Below are 20,680 nucleotides of genomic sequence, written 5' to 3' on the forward strand. Positions count from 1 at the left end.
ACATTTTTCAAAATATCTGCGTTCTACTGAAGAAAGTCATACAGGTTTGAAATGACAAGAGGGCGTGTAAATGATGACATAATTTATATTTTGAAGGTGAACTATTCCTTTAAGTCTCCATCAATTCCATAGCATAATTGTAATTAGATTCAAGGCGTTAAGCCCATACAGCTAATGCATTGGTTAAATTACCTCAATGATAGTCAAGCCTTTTGTAGATGAGCTTGACGACTAATTTTGGAGAACCCGTTTTACAGGCAGACTATAATTACTTACAACTTGTATGTATATTTGAACTGGTTATTAATTTTAATGTTAAAAAAATCTGTATTCTCTTAAAGATGTGACCATATAAAACTGTAGACAAGTATTGCAATGACACTAGTAAAGGAAAATACAAGGCAAAGCAAAACTTGTCATTTTTCTAGGAGGTTATAACCAGTTAACGCAGTACAGTAACATTCTGCTTAACTTTCTCAATCCTCCATTTTAATAATCGAACAGAAAATTATGTTAATAAAATCACACATCCTTGGTAGACAAACCAATGAGAACACCTGCCTTTTCATCAATTCGAAGACTCTACGGCCGGTTTCACAGACACATCTTATCTTAAGCCAGGACTATGCCTTAGTTAGATTAAGATATTTATGTCACTTTTGTAAAATTGCCTTCGAAGAATACATTACTGGTGTGCATCCTGAGACAAAACAATGGCACTGATATATTTTAAGATATTTCTGGGCAAGTTATATTCAATTAAGACTGTTCACACATTTATTTTAGTCTGGGACTAGCTTTAAGCCTTATCTGTGAAACCGGGCCTATATAAAATAAGCACACACTTAACATGCTGGATTGGGGTATTTTCTTTAATGGTCGTATCAAAGAGCTGTACATTTATTTGCCTTTCTTGGCCTTAATTTTCCTCAGGTAGAACTCAAGTTCTTTGCCTTCAAGGATGTAGCCATCGGCCCTACCACACTGTCCTGGTTTGGAGGCAATGGAAGCTGGGGAGGGATAAAAAAACACATTAAACACTTTAATCTACAACCAAATGTTGCTGCGTCAACCTTTGTGCATATCAGAAAATATAGAGTCAGCACTGTTGTCAGTAGCAGAACTGGTTAAGTTTCATCATATTTCACACGAATAAAACACGAAGACGTTGCAACAAAACTTACCAAGCAGTTTTCCTTGCAGGAACTGCTCCTCCAATAGAGAACTGATTTTGCTGTTCTTTCTGCGTCCATCAAGCTTCTTTTGGACCTTTTTGGACCTCTTCTTGTTCAGAATCTCCTCTTCCTCAGGACTCTGGATCAACAAATCAAACAAAAACAAATATGATTTAATAAGATTAAGTTTGTCATGCATTCTCTTTTTGCACAAAGAAAAAAACATTTTAATTCAAGTCTTCCTCAGAGTCTTAAACTGCATCACTTTCATTCAGTAGCAGAACTGGACAAGTTATCATCAAAGAAAGACCAACATTAAAAGACACCACTACTCCCAATTTATGACCCAATCTTACCAGTTTGGTGCCCTTCTTCCTTCCGAGAGGGAGGACATAGTGAGACTCGAACCACTGTCTGAAAGGAGTGCTGTCCACAAGGATCACACAGTTCTTCACCAGGGTCTTGGTTCTCACCAGCTCATTGTTAGAGGCATTGTAGACCACATCAATGATCCTTGTCTTGCGGGTGCAACCTGCAATGGACAATACATTTTTAAGGCAGCCTAAAAGTGAATCCAACACAACATTAGCAGATCAACAGAAACAAGCTTTCTCAGAGTTGGAACAGAGTATCCATCAAAGGCATTCAGTAGCAAAACTTGACAGATTATCATCATCGAAAGACCGACAGGTATCTTTTAACAAACAGTATCACATGTAAAAACGCTTACATTCAGAGCCCCATGAGAAGTTGCCTACATCAAGCCTCAGGGCACGGTATTTCTTGTTTCCACCACGGACCCTGATTGTGTGGATGCGACGCGGTCCAATCTACAAAGAGCCCAAAAAAAGTGTTACACTTACATAAAACTTGTATCAATTGGTCTGTTATGTGTTTAACTATGGCCATGTGTCAGTGTAACTATGACTAATCCTAACATTGGTAGATCAAGTAATTTGACCAAAACAGTCAAAAATGACCAACCTAAGGAACTGTTTACATCACTCACATCGCCCAGCAGCAACATTTATAATGGCTACATGCACTTATACTGGTACCTTGGTGTTTGCTGGAGGACGCCCAAGTTCATATTTCCTTTTCTTGTGGATGGGCTTACGTTTGCCACCGGTCTTGCGGCGTTTGTGCCAGTTGTCCCTTGAGATACCTGTAGTGCAAAGAGATTGCAAGAATTGTTTGAGAAACTAGTCGGAGCCATTACAAAGAACCCACTTCCAATGCACACATGAGTGCTCAGTTCTCCAAGGTGTATCCGCACATTAAAATCGGATTCCGCAATTGGATTCATCATGTACACTCAAGCTTCGCAGCAAGTTATGTGGTGTAGATCAACATAGTTCGGCGCGATTTGACCCAACGCAGACATGACATGCGCTTTAGCACCAAGCTAACATTAGCTAAGGATTAAAACTACGAAGGCTGCTACATTTCTTCTTTGGTCATTTTTGCAAACCGTTTTGGAAATATGGACCAAATGATCTTTGGTGAACATTAACCATTCGCGACTGATTAAATCATTTTTATGCTCTCATGTCTTCCAGTGGTTGCCACATGCGCGTTTAGCATGTCTCGCTAACGCAGTTCTTAAACTCTCTCAAACAGACGCTTCATTTTCTTGAGAATACTCGTAAAAATAGTATTAACAGTCTTGTCCCGTTCCGGTGCACGTCGAGAACATCATCTACACTCTAAACGTTGCTTGAGAACACTGTACCCCATGAACGCAGCCATCTTGAGACATGTCTCCAACGATTTTGCAAACTCCTCACCCAAAGGTGATTTAAAAACACACCGGACGGTGCAATTTAAAACTACATCGTTGGTAAACTACTTTAACGATATACCACAGAACAAGTTTAATCAAAGCCATCTTCAGATAGTGAGGATGACGACGGATTGTTCCAGCGATCAGATTCTGAAAACACGTACCCATTCTCAGGCGCCGGCTAGAAAGAGGAATCGCAAAGGCTCATGGGCGGGTTTCAAGCAACGACGTATCGCGAGAGTAGTTGCTAGTTCGTCGCTGAGGGACATCTGTTGGGGCTTAAACGGGAAAAACGCTTGACTGCCACCACGTGGTAGTACTTTGTTGCATAAGCAATTGCCAGTGTAGTGTTTAATAATAATCTCTTACGGAAATTGAACATGTTTATTTGTAGTAAAACCACAGTAAGCAGCACAAAAGACTAGGCTTAATTATTAAACTTTTCGTATGGTGGACAGCCTCTAGAAACGTCTTTGCTCGTTGCATACAAACCAATGGCTCAAATTTGTTTGTGTCTTGTTTATTTATTTAACCCAAGCTTATTTCTGTATGGAAAATCACTGTATAGTCCAAAGCTGCGTTAGGTTATTTAGGTGCACAGCTTTTATTGAAGCTCTGCTACATATTCTATCTCGAATATTTATATATTTTTGGCGTAATGAATTAATCATCAACATTTTAATGAAATAAACCCAGGGATGTCAGAGGCATCTTTTTTCATTAAACCATAAATGTGTGTTATAGTGGCTGGAGCTCGGGCTGGCAACGAAAATGCTTGAAATAAATTCAATATAATCAAATATAATATAAATTCAAATCAACATAATTATTCAACTCACACAAATTGTTAATAAATACAAATATAGGTTGTAATGAAAAAAAAGTACCAAGTACATGATCAACAGAATGATTTTCACTAGCATACTTTACTATGCAAAATCAATTTCCATACAATTTCAAATGGTCATTTATACACTTTGGAAAAATAATAGATTAAGATAATAGTTAAAGGGACTTAGTTCATTTATAACATTTTTATTTATACTGTACAGATGTTATTGGCAATAGTGTAGACATGGTCATTTGCACGATGCTGAAGGCTACAGTTAATTTATGCAAAAAAAATCCTGGTGTAAAATTTGTAAACATGGGAATATCAGGTCACTCCTCCCAAGGGCTCATGTCTGTGTCGATGGCCACACAGTTGTATGCGGCATAGCGAAGCTTCTCTTCACAAACTTTAGCACTGTCAATTGAGATTTAACAACAGTCAAACATTATGACATCTTATTTAATTCACTCACATTATATGATTTTAAATAAAAACAAACCTTGGGTATTTGGGTAGATAAAGGGTGCTGGAACATGTGGAAGATTGAGGAAGTGCATCTGTGATTTCAGACCTGGACAAAAACAAAGCATATTCTCACTGTTTATTTAGGCCACAAGCTAAAGTACTATTATCCTTTAAATCTAATTTGTAATTCACATGGCACTTCCTTTACTTACCCTTGTTTGTCTGGAAAGATGTAGATTGGAGCAGGAAGACGACTTCTGCCAGTCACAAATCTTAAAAACCTGCTACGATCCTCTGGTAACAGAAAATATCAACATGAGCAAGAAAAGTAGGCCCATTTTATTTGAAATATTACTGGAAACTCTTTACATACACAAGAACTTAACTAACCATTGGTGAAGTTCATGAGGGCTTCCCATAAATATTGCACTCTGACATCCGTTTGTTCTAAGTCTTCAAAACGTGCTGACAGAAAGTAAAAAGCATTTTAATATACAGTAGTCAACATTTGAAGTGGATCAAAAAGGTTCATCAAAATTGTCCTAAGACCAGAACAATACCCGTTCTTGTCTAGGACAACTTTGATTAACTTTTTTTGATCCAGTTCAAATGTTGACTACTGTATTTCACGGTATAATGGACATTATTATATTAAAATGTGCCAGCTGGTGTATGACTTACTGAGGCGTTTAAGTGCCTCCACTGTGATCTCTGGATCTCCACAAACTTTCTTCTCTACTTCCTGCCATGTCAGAAGATCCAGCACAGCCTGTGGCACCACCTTCAACAGTCCAGCCTGCATGGCTGCTATCTGTAGTGCAGGAACATTAAATACATGACTTTAGGGGACAAATTTGAAAATATCTATTTGGTATGTGCTAAATAAATGTTCAACAAATTGCTATTAGCAAGCTATTTTTCTGCTAATTCACAACACAATAGCAATTTTTAAGAGAAAACGGACCTATTGTATGTGGCAATACCTGTTCTCGGCTCTCTTCAAGTCTTGCTTTCTGAACCAGGCGTATGAACTCCATACGATCCTCATACTGGACCACCACTCCACTGCCTCCTGGAATGAGTTCCACCAGCCGTCCATCACTCAGGGGTGTGGTGTATACAAGCTCCTGACCAAACTTAAAATCAAACGTCTCTTTGTCCATATGCTCCATAGCCTCCAACAACTTCACCTAATAAAACACACCAAACATGTTCCATCACACAAGAGTTCATGTAAGAAAGCAGTCAGCAGAAAACCTCATGGAATAAATGCATAAGGGGAGATTTAAGAGCTTCATACCAGCACTGAGTCAACAGCAGGAAAGTCCTTGTTCCAACTGACAACTTCTCCAATTAGCTGCTTCCACACCAGCCCTGGTAGAGCCAGAACCTAAAAGATAAATATTATGAAACCCCACCTCCAACAAGGGATACTACAATAAATGAATCCAATGGCGCTAATGCAGTTACACTACAGACCAAGACAAGTACTGACCAGAAAGTCTTTCCCACGAAGAGCTGCTCCCATAAGTTGCCCGATCCACTCATACTTATGGAAGTCCCTGCATGAAGGATTCGGCACGTAAAAGTCTCTAGCTTCTCCAGCTCCCTAATAACAATATATCCATCAAAAACATCTTATTAATCCTTCTGCAATCACAAGTTCACGCAGGAGCAAGTCCCAGAAGCGAGTCACAGACAAGTATACTCCCAAAGAAGCCAACAGAACAGGAAGAGGTGTCTAAGTAAAGCATTACCTGGTTAGAGGTCCGAGTGAAGAATGGAAGAGGCATGGGGCATTCTGATGAGCTGGGACACAGCTCTTCTGACATGTCTGCTAGGCTGTCTCGAAATCCACCTCCTACAAGAGACAAAACAGGTAAGGGCGGGATATTTAGGGTTTTCTGTAAACTACATGGACATAGAGAGGCTTATCTTTATTTAACCTTGATCAATGATGCCTTCTGCAATAAATTTACACTCCCACCACTGGTCATATCGTGCTGGCCACCTGCAACAAAAAAAACATTCATTTTTATGAATGTCTATTATGAAAGTACAATAGAATAATTATTCAATGAGTAGCTCTACAAAAATGTCAGAGAGAGTGACCTGTAATCCAGAGTCTTTTCATACTTGTCAGACGGCTTCAGACCCTCATACACCTACATGATAACAAAGAGCATTTACTGAACATTTACCCTCTGACACTGAAATTAAAGAAATATAATGTAAGACACAGAATAAATGGGTTTTGTGCTTGTATTTTTGTCTGGAATACCTGAGTAAAGACAGCGTTTTTGCACGTGGGGTCCAAACTGGGGTTGTCACGGTGCTCCATAGCGAGGCGACGGTTTATGTAAAGGCGGGGCATGAAGTTAGGCTTACTGGTCTCAGAGTCCTTCAGGCACTGGGTGATGAGGGCAGAGCGGCGCTTCGACAACAACAGGAACTGCTTTATGCTCTAATGGGAGAACACAGAGTTTGAAAAGCCAAAACATCAAGAATTTGGTTTGGAAATTTTTAGCACAACAAAATGTTGCATTTTCCAGTAAGTGTTCAAAACACAGTAGAGTTTATAAAGAACATTTTTTGAGGGAAATCTTGAACGAGATTAAACATAAGAAATGCACATGTTGTCTTAAATACGAACTTTGATATGGTTGAATGTTCCAAGGCTGTAGTCCCATGCAGGAACCATATGAGGCAACAGACTGTCCAGGAGTGTGATAAACCTATAAAAACAGAAAACCTTGAGTTTATTTGATCATAAAAAGAGTCTTGCTATTTGTTTTGGGAAGCAAACACACCTCTGAATGACCAGTGCATGCCGATAGAGGACATCAGGGGCCGTGCCTTCCAGTCTTGGGTAGCGCACTAGGTTGGGAGACTGGAACACTTCGGCATTCAGGCCCAGGTCTCGCTCACAGGACGATTTGATCTTTAGACCTCTGATCCGTACATCAATTCCCTCATCTACGTCAAAGCACAACACCGTAATAAAAAAAACAGAACTAGTGTAAATAGTATTGAGTCTACTTTTATCAGTTTTAAATGACAAAAAGCATGTCATTTTTTAAATGAATCTTACCTCTGCATTCCTCAATCCTGACCTCTATAACAGGCAAGTGTGATGTCATATCCTCCAGTACACAGACTTCTCCTATTAAATTGCTGAGAGAGAATTGTTATTTCTAAAAAAAACTCTCAGATTTTTTTGCACATGCAACTTGGTTTGAAATGCAATAAACTCATCCTTCTTACTCATCTATTGTTACGTCGCTGTACTTCTTAAGGTTGTCTCCTTCTCCACCATATACTGTCACTCTTTTAGGCATGTAGTTATCATCTGTTGAGTCCACAGTCAATATCAGTTTACTAAAAGAGAAAATAAACAAACACTGAAGGAAGAATGTGCACATTCACCATTGAGTAAAGAAACAGAGAATGTAGATTAAAGACCATCTTAGAGTTAGTATAAAATACTTGTGTCAAAGTAAAACAGCTATATTGCCTAAATAATGCATTAGTTGCATATTAATAAACAAATAATATATAATCATAAAAATGAATAATAAAAATCCATTAGCAGATGACCTTACTTGACCACAGTGCCTCTCTTCATGTGCAGACGGATCCAGTGTTGTCCCTGCATGCCATCACTCTCCCAGAATGTCTCAGTGTCTCCATCTGTCAGGCAGCTTGCTCCACCACTAGGGTCCTCCTTTAAACATAAAAACACTCACTTACTAGTCTACAATATCTGATATGTCTCTGGTAATATCTGAAAAATCTCTCTGCTCTTTGCTAGTTAAAACATACCCAATGCAAGTATTTTAACAGAGGCACCATAAGCTTGTGTCAGGCCACAATTAATACTTCATGTCCTGTTTAACAGGACCGTATACTTGCAATGCATCCTTGTTTGCATACTTGCATGAAATATGTCTTACACTGTAAATAGCTTGATTCTTAGCATTTATGTACCGAACTAGAGGAAACATCAATGCTGGTCACGCATTGCTTCACACTGCCAAGATTTTCGTCTTCCTTCCCAATGTGGTCATAGAAGTAGTGAACGAGGTCCTCATCACATTCAAATGTCCATGTAGGAGGTACATACCTGAAGACAGAGTGTGTTTACTTTAAATGCAAACTATTAATCACAGGAACAAGCATATTTACTTAATATAACAATGCCCTACAGCTACAAAAAAATACATCTTGCTTGTCTGATTTGCTTGTCTGTTTTATACCTAATATAATGGATAATGTGATTTTTTTGGTATCAAGTCAAAGCACTCACCTCAGTTTCTGAACAGCAGCTTCATCTGGCTCTGCCACCTTGGGTTTGGCACCCATATGTAAAGAGTACTCTACATCCACCACCTGCTCCCATCTACCCCAGCCAAACATAAAAAAATACTTTCAGTGCACAAATAACAGTAGTTTATATTCTACAAAATATAAGAATAAACAGCCATGTCTAAGACAAGTCGTGTAATGGTTGCTCATGCTCTCTAGGTTTTTTTATTCATTTCATTTCATTTCATTTGAGGCCATAAAATTTTTTTTTTTGTGTCGAAACGGAACGTAGTAGCACACACATCAGGGTGCTCTCAATTTGGAAAAAAGTGAGTTTGGATGGCATTCACAGGGATACAAACCTGTTGCAAGGCTTGTGGTCATAGCCAAAGAGCTGTTGTTGTCGGCTAATAGTGTCCGGAGACTCCACCGGCACAAGCCTGTCTCCACCCTCTGTATGTTTACACACCAGAATCCAGCCTTCCTCTAAGTCCAGACCGGGTCGATACTCCTCCAGCTGCTCCTGTGATGGGCAGCACAGTCAAACAAACAAAACAGACTGAACTTCATTTGAATGACGATTTCGCTACAACAGCCATTGAGCAGCACAGTAAAAATGACATCAACACATTACATGCCCTGACGTCACGGACCAGGAAGTGTTGTGTCATGGTAAGGCACTGGCAAACATTGTGACTGCAGATCAATCAGATCAGTCTCTGACACCATTTCCCGCTTACAGATCGATACCTCACCTTGCTTATTTTGACCCACAGGCCGTGGCTGTTGCAGTATTCTTCCCCTGTTGTCCGTATACACGTCCCTTTCTTTGGCTCAATGTTACACTTGCATGATTTTTTGTGTGGCGCCTGATGTGGGCTCTCCCACACCGACACCACACTCTTTCCACTCGAGTTACCAGCTGTTGACGACGACGACGACGCGGAAGTAGAGCCCGATGATGAATCTTTACAAATTTTGTAACAAACCTCTTTCGGGACATAACACAAAGACTCCGGCAGAGGTTCGCTTTTTCGGAAGCACTCAATGCACTTGTTTAAAAATCGGATCCTCCCCAGGAGAGTGTGAGGGTTGTCGCCCGGAGACATCTCCAAGTTTCAGTGCGCTAGCTAGCCGGACAGCTAGCTGAGGATGTGTCAACAACACTGAGGAGTTCGGGCGTCAGCGATCATTACACGTACATATGTTTTTTTCCGGTATGTCCCTATTTGCCGGCGTTAAAAGAGATCCTATGTCTACCTAAAATCTAGAGACGGCTTTTTTACCGCCACTAGATCTTTCTCGTGGATCTGATCTGAGCTAACTAACTGGCATCTGTCAAGGCAGCTATCTCTACCGGTCTGAAGGGCTGGCTATCCGCTCATGTGTGTTTACCTCACACCCCCTACTGGAAAAACTGTCTGGTACACGCATGGTAGTACTTCCTAATTAATTTGTTGTCATTTAAAAAATAAATAAATATCTAATATAATATTTTTTATATTATTCTATTTTATACCGTGTATGTTTTTTTTTATTTTGTACTGATGCCATTTGAATGTTAATCATGATATTACGCACAAACATAGAAACAACATTGAATTACAAGAGTTCATGTGCAAAAAACTCGAAAAGAGAATCGTGTTTTTTATTGTGGATTCCAATTAATATCAATCCAACTGCAGTTGAGTTGTTTTGATTGTTTTGTTTGATTGATTACACAATAAAACACATTAAAAACATGATTTTATCTGTATTTATATAAATTACATTATATTGTTTATATTATATATAGTTTGTTCTTGTCATCATCACACAAATATGGAGAGCCAATAAATTATAGTCAAAGGTAAATGTTATTTAAATAGCTCTTTTTCAAACTCTTAGTTTTATTGCATACGTTGGTGCTCTGTCGTAAATCTTGAAAATATACAGACACAGTCTGTTTTAACATTTATCTAAACTAAATTATGAGATCATTCTGATCATATTTACTGTTACGTAAGAAAGCAGGGCAAAAGTTAGAGCGTAGGCGTTATGGGCGGAGCATGCATATTCATGAGATTGTTTCTTGTTAAAGCGCCACTGAAAATATTTGGGCCCGGTTTCACAGACACAGTTTAGCTCAAGACAAGACTATGCCTTAATTGAATTTAGATATTTCTGTCGCTTTTATAAAAATGCCTCGGAAGAAAACATTACTGGTGTACATCCTGAGACAAAACAATGGCACTGATATATTTTAAGACATTTCTGGCCAAGTTATATTCAGTTAAAACAGGTCACACATTCATTTTAGTCTGGGACTAGCCTTAAGCCTTGTCTGTGAAACCGGGCCTTGGTGTGTTAGTTTTTAGAAAAAATGGGGCTTGCTGACTTTAAATACTTATTATCATTTTTTATTATACAAAATATAAAGGATATTTATCTTATAAACACTCTTACATAATTTTGAAAGAAAGTTGTTTGTTTATATTGTTTTTCATCTATTCTAGACCAACATAAGAAAATTATTCAAATGTTTTTGCATCTTTTGCCAACATGAGGTTGAGACAGATATATGCAGTACCACAAAATTCATAAAAAAGTCTGATTATGTAGGCTAAGGAATGCCACAGAAATATTGCAACAAAACTTTATTATGCCAGCAAAGATATAATTATACCAGTTATCAACAGTTTTAAAGACTCTCAAGGTAAAACATTAGTGCACAACTAAAATTCTTGTTTGCTCATTTATTTGGATTGTATCTTCCTCGCCACACCTGTGGCAAATCAGTGGTTGTAAGAACGCCTATAGCTGTAGAATTAAACATAACACGGAACAAAATCTACAAACGTTTGTGCATATTAACAAGTAACAATACAACCTAATGTTTCTAGTGGAACTTTGACACGAAACAAGAAACGCATGAATATTTATATGCTTCCCACAAGTGTCACCAAAAATGTTCTTTTCTTTATCCTGAGGAGTACAGTAGGTGGCGGTTATGCAACTAAAAAGTAAGTTGCCACCACATTAAAAAAGAGCTTCAGGATGTAGAAAAAAACAAAAGTAATATGTTTCTCAAGGAAAAAGAAGACACCAAGTGTTAAACTTAAATTATATGATAAAGTATTAGAACAGGTCTCAGAATCTAAGTTCCTTGGAATCTGGATGGATTTTCATCACACATAAAGAAGATAGAAGAGAGATGTTAAAAAGGAATGAATGTTTTCAGGTGTCTTGCAGGAGTAGATTGATTTGCTAGGGGATTAGCTAATTTTAACCCCTCCTCCACACCTAATCCTAACGTTAGTGGGGAATGGGGGAGTCATAATTTGGCAGGTCGTTTTTCGGCACAACACCGGCATTCATTGAAGAGAGTGAATTGTGCAGTAATAAGGCCAATAATCGATTATGGTTGTATAGTGTATAGTTCACCGGCTCCATCCTTATTAAACAAAATTGATGGAATTCAATCTCAAGCACTGAGAATAGCATGTGGGGCATTTAGAACATTGTCTCAGCAATGCAGGTTGAAATGGCAGAAAGGCCTTTAGAGATTCGAAGAATTAAATTGAAAATGGCGAATTAGTGCTCTGTGAAGGCACATACAGAATTACATCCAGTTAAACGTGTGTTAAGAGATTGTTGGGAACATGAAAATGAAAGTTATAATAGTTTTGGAAGGAGTGCTGATACAGATGCCAAGGATATAGGTATTGACAATATAGATATGAGCCATACGGTAGTTACATCGACAATACCTCCATGGTTGTACAGTATGCCGTCAATAGATTTCCAGCTGCAAAACATAAAAAACGTTATTTTTTAAAAGTTATATACCTATAGATACAACAGTGGCAAATCTGAATCTAAAAAAGACAAATTCCAGATACTTACAGATGGGTCTAAGAATCCAGAGTCCGGAAATGCTGCAGCAGCTATATGTATTCCATGTCTTGAGCATAGTATTCTTAAAAGATCTTCTAACTACATCTCAGTATTTACAACAGAACTCATGGCAATATTAGCAGTGTTGTGTGTGGACGATTCCAACCTTAAAAATGTCATTATATGATCAACTTTTTGAAAATTTAAAAAGTTTTGGAATAGAATCAACAGTTTAAAGTTTATTCCAGACTGCACAAAACAGTCCAGAGTGTACCCTATTTTATTAAAATACCTGAAAGATTTAGTGTTTTTTTCTCTGTATTTCTCTTCCTTGGTCTTCATACTCCATCCCAGTAGTTGGCGGTAATGCGCCAAAAGCTGGTTTGCCAACCGCCATTAAACATAAAAGAAGGAGAAGCTATTTAGATATAAGGAGAAGAGGTTTCTGATTGGTGGATGCTTCGCTTTTGCTGTAGGTGAAAGGTCTCAACAAGGCATTCAAGTTTGAGCACTGTCAACAAGAGATAATGCTTCTCACTAAGGTAAGTACGCATTTCTATCGATTTATTTACAGGTAATTCCTTTTTTGCATAGTCATGTCAGTTAATGCATGTCAAATGTAAAATTTGTTGAGGTCGTGAGACACTTAAACGCAGCTGCTAACTTCGCTTCATTCCCAAGCAAGTCGACCTACGCAGTTTGTAAATTGTGTCGTTGGTGGTATAATCTTACACAAAGGTCGTTGTGTAAGATCATATAATTTTCTTAAATATTAACTTGTAAAATTTTCTAACTACTGACGTTTGTGCTCTTTGTTGTGTAGTGACTAGTAGATTTGATTTCCAGATTTTTGTCACCCTGTCGTGGGCAGTACGTGTGTGTGTGCGTGCGTGCGCGCGCAATCGTCACATATTAGCAAAAATGCAAATATTAAATGCAATAATATTGCATATACACACATGGTGATATTTGAAATGGTAATCAACATGTTTTTTTTGGTTCATTTCCTTGTTGACTACCAGTATTTTGTATCTGAAATAGGGTGCGTCATTAAATGTACTGTATAAATATACAGAATTGAATAATGTTGAATAGAATGTGATTTCTATTTCATAATTGTCTGACAGGTTTTGAGGTCCGGTGTTCAGGCTGGGCTCAGGTTTCAGAGCACAAGTGCTCAAGCTAGTGCCAAAGTTGCCACCTCAAAAACAGGCCATGGAGGGTTCAGCTTTGGTATTTTTTGTCTTTTCTGTTGTCGTAGTATAATCTAGAGAATCTGTTGACTGTGTAGTCAGAAATGCCAAAGAAAATTTTTTTTTTTTATCAGAATTAACTGACCAACAGAAAGAGTTTCGGGAGTTGGCAAGAAAGTTCGCACGTGAGGAGATTGTTCCTGCTGCCCCAGGCTATGATAAAAGTGGTGAAGTATGTTGTTTAAACCATAAATGCACCTGTTATCTTATGTGCTGTTAGCACATAATGGCATTTTACATGCATTACATGTATTTGTTTATTTTATGATTTATTAAAATTGCTATTTCTGTTGCCTTCATTGCAGTACCCATTTCCTCTCATTAAGAGAGCGTGGGAGCTGGGTCTAATGAATGGTCATATTCCTGAGGATTGCGGTAGGTACTCTATCTTATTCATTGAGCATCCTGTTGATTGGTGACGTTATTCTTACGGAGTTGGATATTACCAACACAGGTGGAATGGGTTTGGGTATATTTGACGCGTGCCTCATCACAGAGGAGCTGGCCTATGGATGCACTGGAGTACAGACAGCCATCGAGGCGAACTCTCTTGGAGTAAGTCAGAGCTTAATTTCATCTTTTAAAGTGTAATTCTACAAAATATACATATGTCATAATTTTATTAAACCACAGGGTGTATTTTTTTCTGTAATTGCTATTGTATACTGCCAAACACTTCTTACTTTAAATTACATTTGAATCTTTTTGTAAACCCAGCAAATGCCAGTCATTATTGCTGGTAATGATGCTCAGAAGAATAAATATTTGGGCAGGATGACAGAGGAACCAATAATGTGTGTAAGTGTTTCTTTTCATTATTCTAGTCTAAATTTATACTGTGCTGGAAAGCCCGAAGAAGTAATCTGAACATGTGGTGATAATAACCAAGCACGTGTTACAGGCATACTGTGTGACTGAGCCGGGTGCAGGCTCTGATGTGGCTGGAATTATGACCCGGGCTGTTAGAAAAGGAGACGATTATGTGATCAATGGTCAGAAAATGTGGATTACAAATGGGGGGAAAGCAAACTGGTTGGTGAATCACTTTGAACTCTGGAATATACTTTTTTTTTTTTTCCTCTGGCTTAATTTTTTTTGGGGGGTATAACTATAAACCATTTTATTTGTTTGTACTGTGTATAGGTACTTCCTGCTGGCCCGTACAGAGCCTGATCCTAAATGCCCTGCTAACAAGGCTTTTACAGGCTTTATTGTTGAGGCTGACACCCCAGGACTCCAGCCTGGCAGAAAGGTACGAGCTCTTGACACTATGGTAAACTTAATTTAGTAATCTATTAATAACACCAGTTTCTCATTTACTGGTAACAGGAATTAAACATGGGCCAGAGATGCTCCGACACCAGGGGCATCACCTTTGAAGATGTCGTTGTTCCAAAGGAGAATGTTTTGATTGGAGAAGGAGCTGGTTTTAAGATTGCCATGGGGGCATTTGACAAGACCAGACCACCAGTGAGTTTGTACTTTACATCAATTATTACGATCTCAACTATGATATGTGAGTCCATACAGTAATTAATAAAGTTTGATTGATGAATTAACTTGCTTGAATAAACACTGTCCTGTATAAAATTTGAATTTGAGCATTTCTGCTTTTCAGGTGGCTGCAGGTGCCACTGGACTTGCACAGAGAGCGTTGGATGAGGCCACAAAGTATGCTTTGGAAAGAAAGACTTTTGGCAGGTTGATTGCAGAGGTAATAAAATGTAAAGACTCAGACTGACAAATGGAATTTAAAAATGCATCTACGGTGTACATATGATAGTGTTCTGATCTCCAGCATCAGGCAGTGTCATTTATCCTTGCTGAAATGGCCATGAAAGTGGAGCTTGCGAGGATGGCCTATCAGAGATCAGCCTGGGAAGTGGATTTGGGCCACAGGAACACGTACTACGCTTCGATTGCCAAGGCCTTTGCTGGTGATATTGCAAACCAGTGTGCCAGTGATGCCGTCCAGATCTTTGGTGGAAACGGTTTTAATAGTGAATATCCTGTGGAGAAGCTGATGAGAGATGCTAAGATTTACCAGGTCAGGGTTGTAGTCTCAATATTTATACTTGTTACTTCAGTCTATACTTGCTTATTGATTTTGCAGAAATGTTAACTTTACCGTCTTTTGTTCTGCTTTCCACAGATTTATGAAGGAACTGCTCAAATCCAAAGGCTTATCATCTCAAGAGAGCACTTTGGGAAATACAAACAGTAAATCTGTATAGCCAACACATTCATGCAAGAAGCTAATGTTTTTGTTTAGTACATGAAAATGTTTGATCAATAGATCTCAGGATGATTGTCAGTTTGTTGTTTGCCTTATGTCACATCAGCATGCCTTACGATATTTGTGTTAGGAGCATTGAACAATTAATGTTAAACTAAACAATCGTTTTTTTCTAATGGATTGTGCATTCAAAATAAAGTAGCCTGTTCTGAATTCTTTCTCAATAGCCAAGTTTTCGTTAAGACCATGAGGTTTCTTCTTGGTTGCTGGCAGAAGATTGAGAGGAAAACAGGGTGAAATATTAACGTTTTAGATCTAGCCAACAGTTTCTGCAAAAATCTTGTAATGTTTATGAATTAATATTTTGTATAGATGTGGACCCAAGATCAGGATGTCGTACAGTTAAGCATTTAGTAACCCTTTAATCTGTGCAGAGAAGAGCCGTCATGCTTTCTTTGCCTTTGGTATGAGTTGATCACAATGAATATAATAAAATCAAGAATAAACAACATCTGCAGTGCACTTTAAATAAAGATCCGTCCAAAATTATTTCGCGTGTAATGATGTATGAGAGAGTGACACCCCCATAATTCATACAAGTCCATGTGATTTTAAGCAGATCCCCTTACATAAAATAAGAGGCCAGCCAATAGAAAGAGAGTTATGCTATGGTAGAGCTATGGTTACGAACAGTCATGCTAAATTCGCTTTTGTCTGAATTTTAAAATGATTCAATAAAATGAATTTTACAAATGCAATATATGTATTGTCATCTTTGATATAACCAACTATGGAGATTACTAAAATGATCCACGGATTAAAATCCAGTTAACGTGACACGTTTTGTTCTTTATGGGCACCGGTAGAAATCGCGAGCACTTTGATGACGTCACTCGCGTGTGACTGTTAGGGCGCAGCCTGTAGTCCACATCGTTTCTTCGCCAGGATGGTAAAGAAAGATATTTCTTTGTGCGGTCATTCATAGTTTGTTCTAATGTACTTCCTCTGCTGTTAGGAAAAAGCGATTAGTTGTGATGGTGAACAAGACAACAGCGCGCATTTAAATCTGATTAGGAGAAAACATAAACAAGCTGCATCCTCGAGCTATTCATTACAGCTTACAGCCTCGGTTTTAAACTCACGTTAGGAGAAAAGGTTAACTGACAGTCAACCCAATCAGCGTATGCGTTAGCCAGCACATTTAAATGCTGGACAGGGTGTGTTTATATTAATTGACCTAAAGTCATACATTTTCTTGCAGGGGACCCAGGTTAAAGACGTGATTATTAAACATGATGCTCCCAGCACTGTATTTCTAGACAAGCATGCAGACTACATTGCAGTTTATGGCTCCAAGAAGGACGATTACGTAAGTTTAAGGGCTTTAAAATGCTAAAAATGAATTAAACTAGAGGCATGTTTCTAAATCTCATCATGCTAATTTAAATATTCTGTACTATCTTCGGAAGGAGTACACCCTCTCGGAGTACCTACGAATGAGTGGCATCTACTGGGGCCTGACAGTAATGGACCTTATGGGTCAGCTCTCTCGAATGAACCGTGAGGAGATCATAGAGTTCATCAAGTCCTGCCAGCATGACTGTGGAGGTATCAGTGCCAGCCTTGGCCATGACCCTCATCTCCTCTATACCCTCAGTGCTGTGCAGGTCAGAAGAATTTTGCTAAATGCTACAATGAAGTTATAAAAAATTCCTAGTTACAAATCGTTTATGAAGACTTATAAAGAAAACTTTTTATGACCCATCAGATCCTATGTTTGTATGATAGCATCAATGTGATTGATGTGGACAAAGTGGTGGATTATGTTAAAGGACTGCAGCAAGACGATGGCTCTTTCGTAGGAGACAAATGGGGTACATGTATGCTCATATGCATGAATATTTAATGAAATAAATCACTAGTACAAAGTAAACCACTGTTAGATTGTATATAACTTAATCAATGTTTCTTATTTCTTTAACAGGAGAAATAGATACAAGGTTTTCCTTCTGTGCGGTTGCAACATTGGCACTACTGGTTTGAATTTTTCTGTATTCAAATAGTATATATGAAATTGTTTTAACATGTTCCAGCGTGGTTTTAGTGCGTATAACAAAACATATTTATCTGCAGGGAAAGTTGGATGCTATCAACTTGGACAAGGCAGTGGAGTTTGTGCTCTCCTGTATGAACTTTGATGGTGGATTTGGCTGTAGGCCTGGTTCAGAGTCACATGCTGGTCAGGCGAGTTATTTTAATGTTCATATCAACATTAATACAAACAACGTTTTTAGTGTATTTGTAAGTGATACCCATATTTCCGGTGCAGATTTACTGCTGTACAGGCTTTTTGTCCATCACTGGACAGCTGCATCAGGTAAATGCAGATCTGTTGGGCTGGTGGCTCTGTGAAAGACAGTTACCGTCAGGAGGTCTGAATGGGAGACCAGAGAAGGTAAGCAGTCCTGCAGATCATGGGTATATAGTTGATTAAATTAAATATAAATGAAAAAAATCATTAAAACTCAATGAAATGTAAAATAGTGATATTTTTAAAACCATAATAAACCTGGGTTAGCGCAAACAAAGTTGTAGCAAAAGCATATTTTATATTGTATTTTTCTGGTTTTAGCTGCCTGATGTCTGCTATTCCTGGTGGGTTCTTGCCTCACTAAAGATCATCGGCAGAATTCATTGGATTGACAAAACAAAACTGCAAAATTTTATTCTTGCCTGCCAGGATGAAGAGACTGGAGGGTTTGCAGATAGGCCTGGAGACATGGTGAGCTCACATTGCACCTTGCTCATGCAAAACTTAAAATCCAACAGATAGATTCTATCCATCTCAGTGGTTCATTCTTACCAGATGCATTTATTTCTCCTCTCTTTTCATCCTCCATCCAGGTTGATCCGTTCCACACTCTGTTTGGTGTGGCCGGACTGTCTTTGCTGGGAGATGAGCAGATCAAACCAGTGAACCCCGTGTTTTGCATGCCTGAAGATGTGCTTCAGAGGATCGGCCTTCAACCTGACTTGCTGAGTTGAAATATTCAACGTGGCCGTTGCATTCCCCTCCAACCCGTGTGCAGCCAGCCCTGTTCTGAATTTGGAAAACCAGCAAAGCGTGGAGAGCACTGAATATTGCTGTCATCTTCAACTAATAGTTGCACCCTTCAGAAGGACCAGGATTTGAGAATTTTGGCTGTAAAGAGACTGTTTTTGTATTATTTTACTGTTCTCTTGTCATTATGTATGCACAGTATGTGTGATGACCTTAATGTCTGATTTTGATCTTTGCTTCTTAAACATGCTGGGATTTGTAGCTTTCACTGTGCGTGTACAGACATAACTTTATTTATAATAATCATTCAGGATGTTCTTTCCTCATATTAAGCCATGTTTAATGTTACGAGTGTTTAATAAATGAGAGAGATAAGTTACCTATGATAGCTTTCCCAAAATCAGTATGCAAGATAAAGCAAAGTATTTGCTGGAAAGGGTGTATAGTGGATTCAGATTTTAGGTGGCATAAATATAATCTTTAATTATGAAATTAATTTTATGTGCAAATTCTTACATTTTTACCCATGCATTTCAAATTCACTACATTATTATCAGTGTACGAATGTGCCAGCTGTGTGGGTAGAATACATGTTTCATTTGACTGATTTTCAATTTGTTTTAAACAGCATTGGCTCACAGGTTTTAGTAGTTTCATCACATCCTTTATACAAAATCTGAATATTCATAATGAACAAATTATGGCTGATTTCTAAAGATGATACATTGTCAGGTGTGACTTCGTCTTTGTTAATCTCTGTTGATGTTCCCCTCAAGGAATCAAGTACTCGTCATCACCCCTGGAGCTTCTGACACAGATTGTGATGAGATTCGGATGGCCTGCTGTTTTACATTGTTTTTCAGTAGTGCCCGCAGAATTGAACTTCCAAAGTTAATAAAGTTGATATCGCATATAGAACAGTACGTTGAGAACCATTAAACGATCATTTTCAGTCAGTGAATCTGGCTGAGGTTAGCCAGAGCTTAGCATTTCAAACGAAATCTCTGAAATCCAGCCAAAATTGTCCCCTTCGCACAGTGAAATACAATTTATACCAGCTATTAGCACTAAACTGTTAGACTTTCAATTATATGGGCATGCATTTGGAAAAAGTGAAGAAATAATCACTTATTTTCACAGAGTTTGTGAAGTTCATCAGAAGAGCAGCAATCTTCCGACCCCTGACAGATTTGCAGAAATAAATGGGAGGGTTGTTAGGCTCCCATGAAACCCCCACTGGCTCTCATTAGAAGTGTGAGGTCTGTGACACAGGCATGTCAGCACAGTCTCCTGGCACTTGTTATTTTGTAGTTAGATCCCACCACACGCACATGCAAAACCATTTACAACCTCTGCTGCCTTTAATGAAGACCACAATACCACAACTATACCATAAAGCAGTCTTGACTGAATCATTTTATTCTTGGCAAAACCCCCAAAATGTTTATTTTAACTGTTAGTTGTTGCTTAGTTGTTGTTTTTTATTCAAAATATTGTTGTGGACTAGCAATCAAAGGTGTAAAGTACTTGAGTATTTTTACTCAAGGACATTTATCAAGTATCTTTATCGGAGTGTTGGGTAAATTTTACTCCACTACAATATAAAGCATAAATTATGTTTTTTACTCCAGTACATTTAATAAAATACGTTTTTACGTGTTTTTAACACTTAAGTACATTAAACATCTACTTTT

At 38.3% G+C, this 20,680-nt stretch overlaps 4 protein-coding genes and 4 non-coding genes across 9 annotated transcripts; 2 read left to right on the plus strand and 6 right to left on the minus strand.

Annotated features, from left to right (window-relative positions):
- Positions 1-354: 354 nt before the first annotated feature.
- Positions 355-487, minus strand: LOC130555182 (small nucleolar RNA SNORA47). The gene has a single exon (XR_008963095.1). It is a non-coding gene; the product is annotated as a small nucleolar RNA SNORA47 (small nucleolar RNA).
- Positions 488-858: 371 nt separating this feature from the next.
- rps8a (ribosomal protein S8a) lies at positions 859-3,230 on the minus strand. The gene is made up of 6 exons (XM_057334900.1): positions 3,123-3,230; positions 2,234-2,340; positions 1,906-2,005; positions 1,532-1,707; positions 1,185-1,314; positions 859-1,010 (listed from the first exon to the last, which is right to left on the minus strand). The coding sequence occupies exons 1-6, from the start codon at positions 3,124-3,126 to the stop codon at positions 901-903; spliced, it is 627 nt and encodes a 208-aa protein (XP_057190883.1). The 5' UTR covers positions 3,127-3,230; the 3' UTR covers positions 859-900.
- Positions 1,414-1,482, minus strand: LOC130555173 (small nucleolar RNA SNORD38). Its single transcript, XR_008963086.1, has one exon. It is a non-coding gene; the product is annotated as a small nucleolar RNA SNORD38 (small nucleolar RNA).
- Positions 2,082-2,187, minus strand: LOC130555174 (small nucleolar RNA SNORD46). The gene has a single exon (XR_008963087.1). It is a non-coding gene; the product is annotated as a small nucleolar RNA SNORD46 (small nucleolar RNA).
- On the minus strand, positions 2,420-2,489 carry LOC130555169 (small nucleolar RNA SNORD55/SNORD39). The gene has a single exon (XR_008963083.1). It is a non-coding gene; the product is annotated as a small nucleolar RNA SNORD55/SNORD39 (small nucleolar RNA).
- Positions 3,231-3,977: 747 nt separating the features above from the next.
- Positions 3,978-9,995, minus strand: hectd3 (HECT domain containing 3). 2 transcript variants are annotated; one of them, XM_057333992.1, is made up of 21 exons: positions 9,316-9,995; positions 8,923-9,083; positions 8,562-8,654; positions 8,243-8,378; positions 7,858-7,976; positions 7,520-7,633; positions 7,347-7,429; positions 7,066-7,231; positions 6,909-6,990; positions 6,537-6,719; positions 6,368-6,420; positions 6,202-6,266; positions 6,013-6,116; positions 5,751-5,864; positions 5,556-5,645; positions 5,239-5,445; positions 4,937-5,066; positions 4,646-4,720; positions 4,468-4,549; positions 4,290-4,361; positions 3,978-4,204 (listed from the first exon to the last, which is right to left on the minus strand). In XM_057333992.1, exons 1-21 carry the CDS (start codon positions 9,667-9,669, stop codon positions 4,120-4,122), a joined length of 2,568 nt encoding a protein of 855 aa, XP_057189975.1. In that variant the 5' UTR covers positions 9,670-9,995; the 3' UTR covers positions 3,978-4,119. The 2 variants fall into 2 exon arrangements, with proteins under 2 accessions (XP_057189975.1, XP_057189974.1); XM_057333991.1 differs by having other exon boundaries at positions 7,858-7,979; positions 9,316-9,993.
- Positions 9,996-12,853: 2,858 nt separating this feature from the next.
- acadm (acyl-CoA dehydrogenase medium chain) lies at positions 12,854-16,678 on the plus strand. The gene is made up of 12 exons (XM_057334084.1): positions 12,854-12,978; positions 13,564-13,669; positions 13,764-13,861; positions 13,995-14,064; positions 14,144-14,244; positions 14,407-14,487; positions 14,591-14,721; positions 14,833-14,941; positions 15,019-15,159; positions 15,308-15,403; positions 15,488-15,736; positions 15,842-16,678. Exons 1-12 carry the CDS (start codon positions 12,964-12,966, stop codon positions 15,911-15,913), a joined length of 1,269 nt encoding a protein of 422 aa, XP_057190067.1. The 5' UTR covers positions 12,854-12,963; the 3' UTR covers positions 15,914-16,678.
- Positions 16,679-16,807: 129 nt separating this feature from the next.
- rabggtb (Rab geranylgeranyltransferase subunit beta) lies at positions 16,808-20,680 on the plus strand. The gene is made up of 9 exons (XM_057334200.1): positions 16,808-16,874; positions 17,187-17,294; positions 17,395-17,592; positions 17,694-17,799; positions 17,910-17,962; positions 18,059-18,169; positions 18,255-18,380; positions 18,558-18,707; positions 18,830-20,680. The coding sequence occupies exons 1-9, from the start codon at positions 16,872-16,874 to the stop codon at positions 18,968-18,970; spliced, it is 996 nt and encodes a 331-aa protein (XP_057190183.1). The 5' UTR covers positions 16,808-16,871; the 3' UTR covers positions 18,971-20,680.

The sequence above is a fragment of the Triplophysa rosa genome, linkage group LG5 (assembly GCF_024868665.1).
Source record: "Triplophysa rosa linkage group LG5, Trosa_1v2, whole genome shotgun sequence".
In the NCBI taxonomy this organism is placed as follows: Eukaryota; Metazoa; Chordata; class Actinopteri; order Cypriniformes; family Nemacheilidae; genus Triplophysa; species Triplophysa rosa.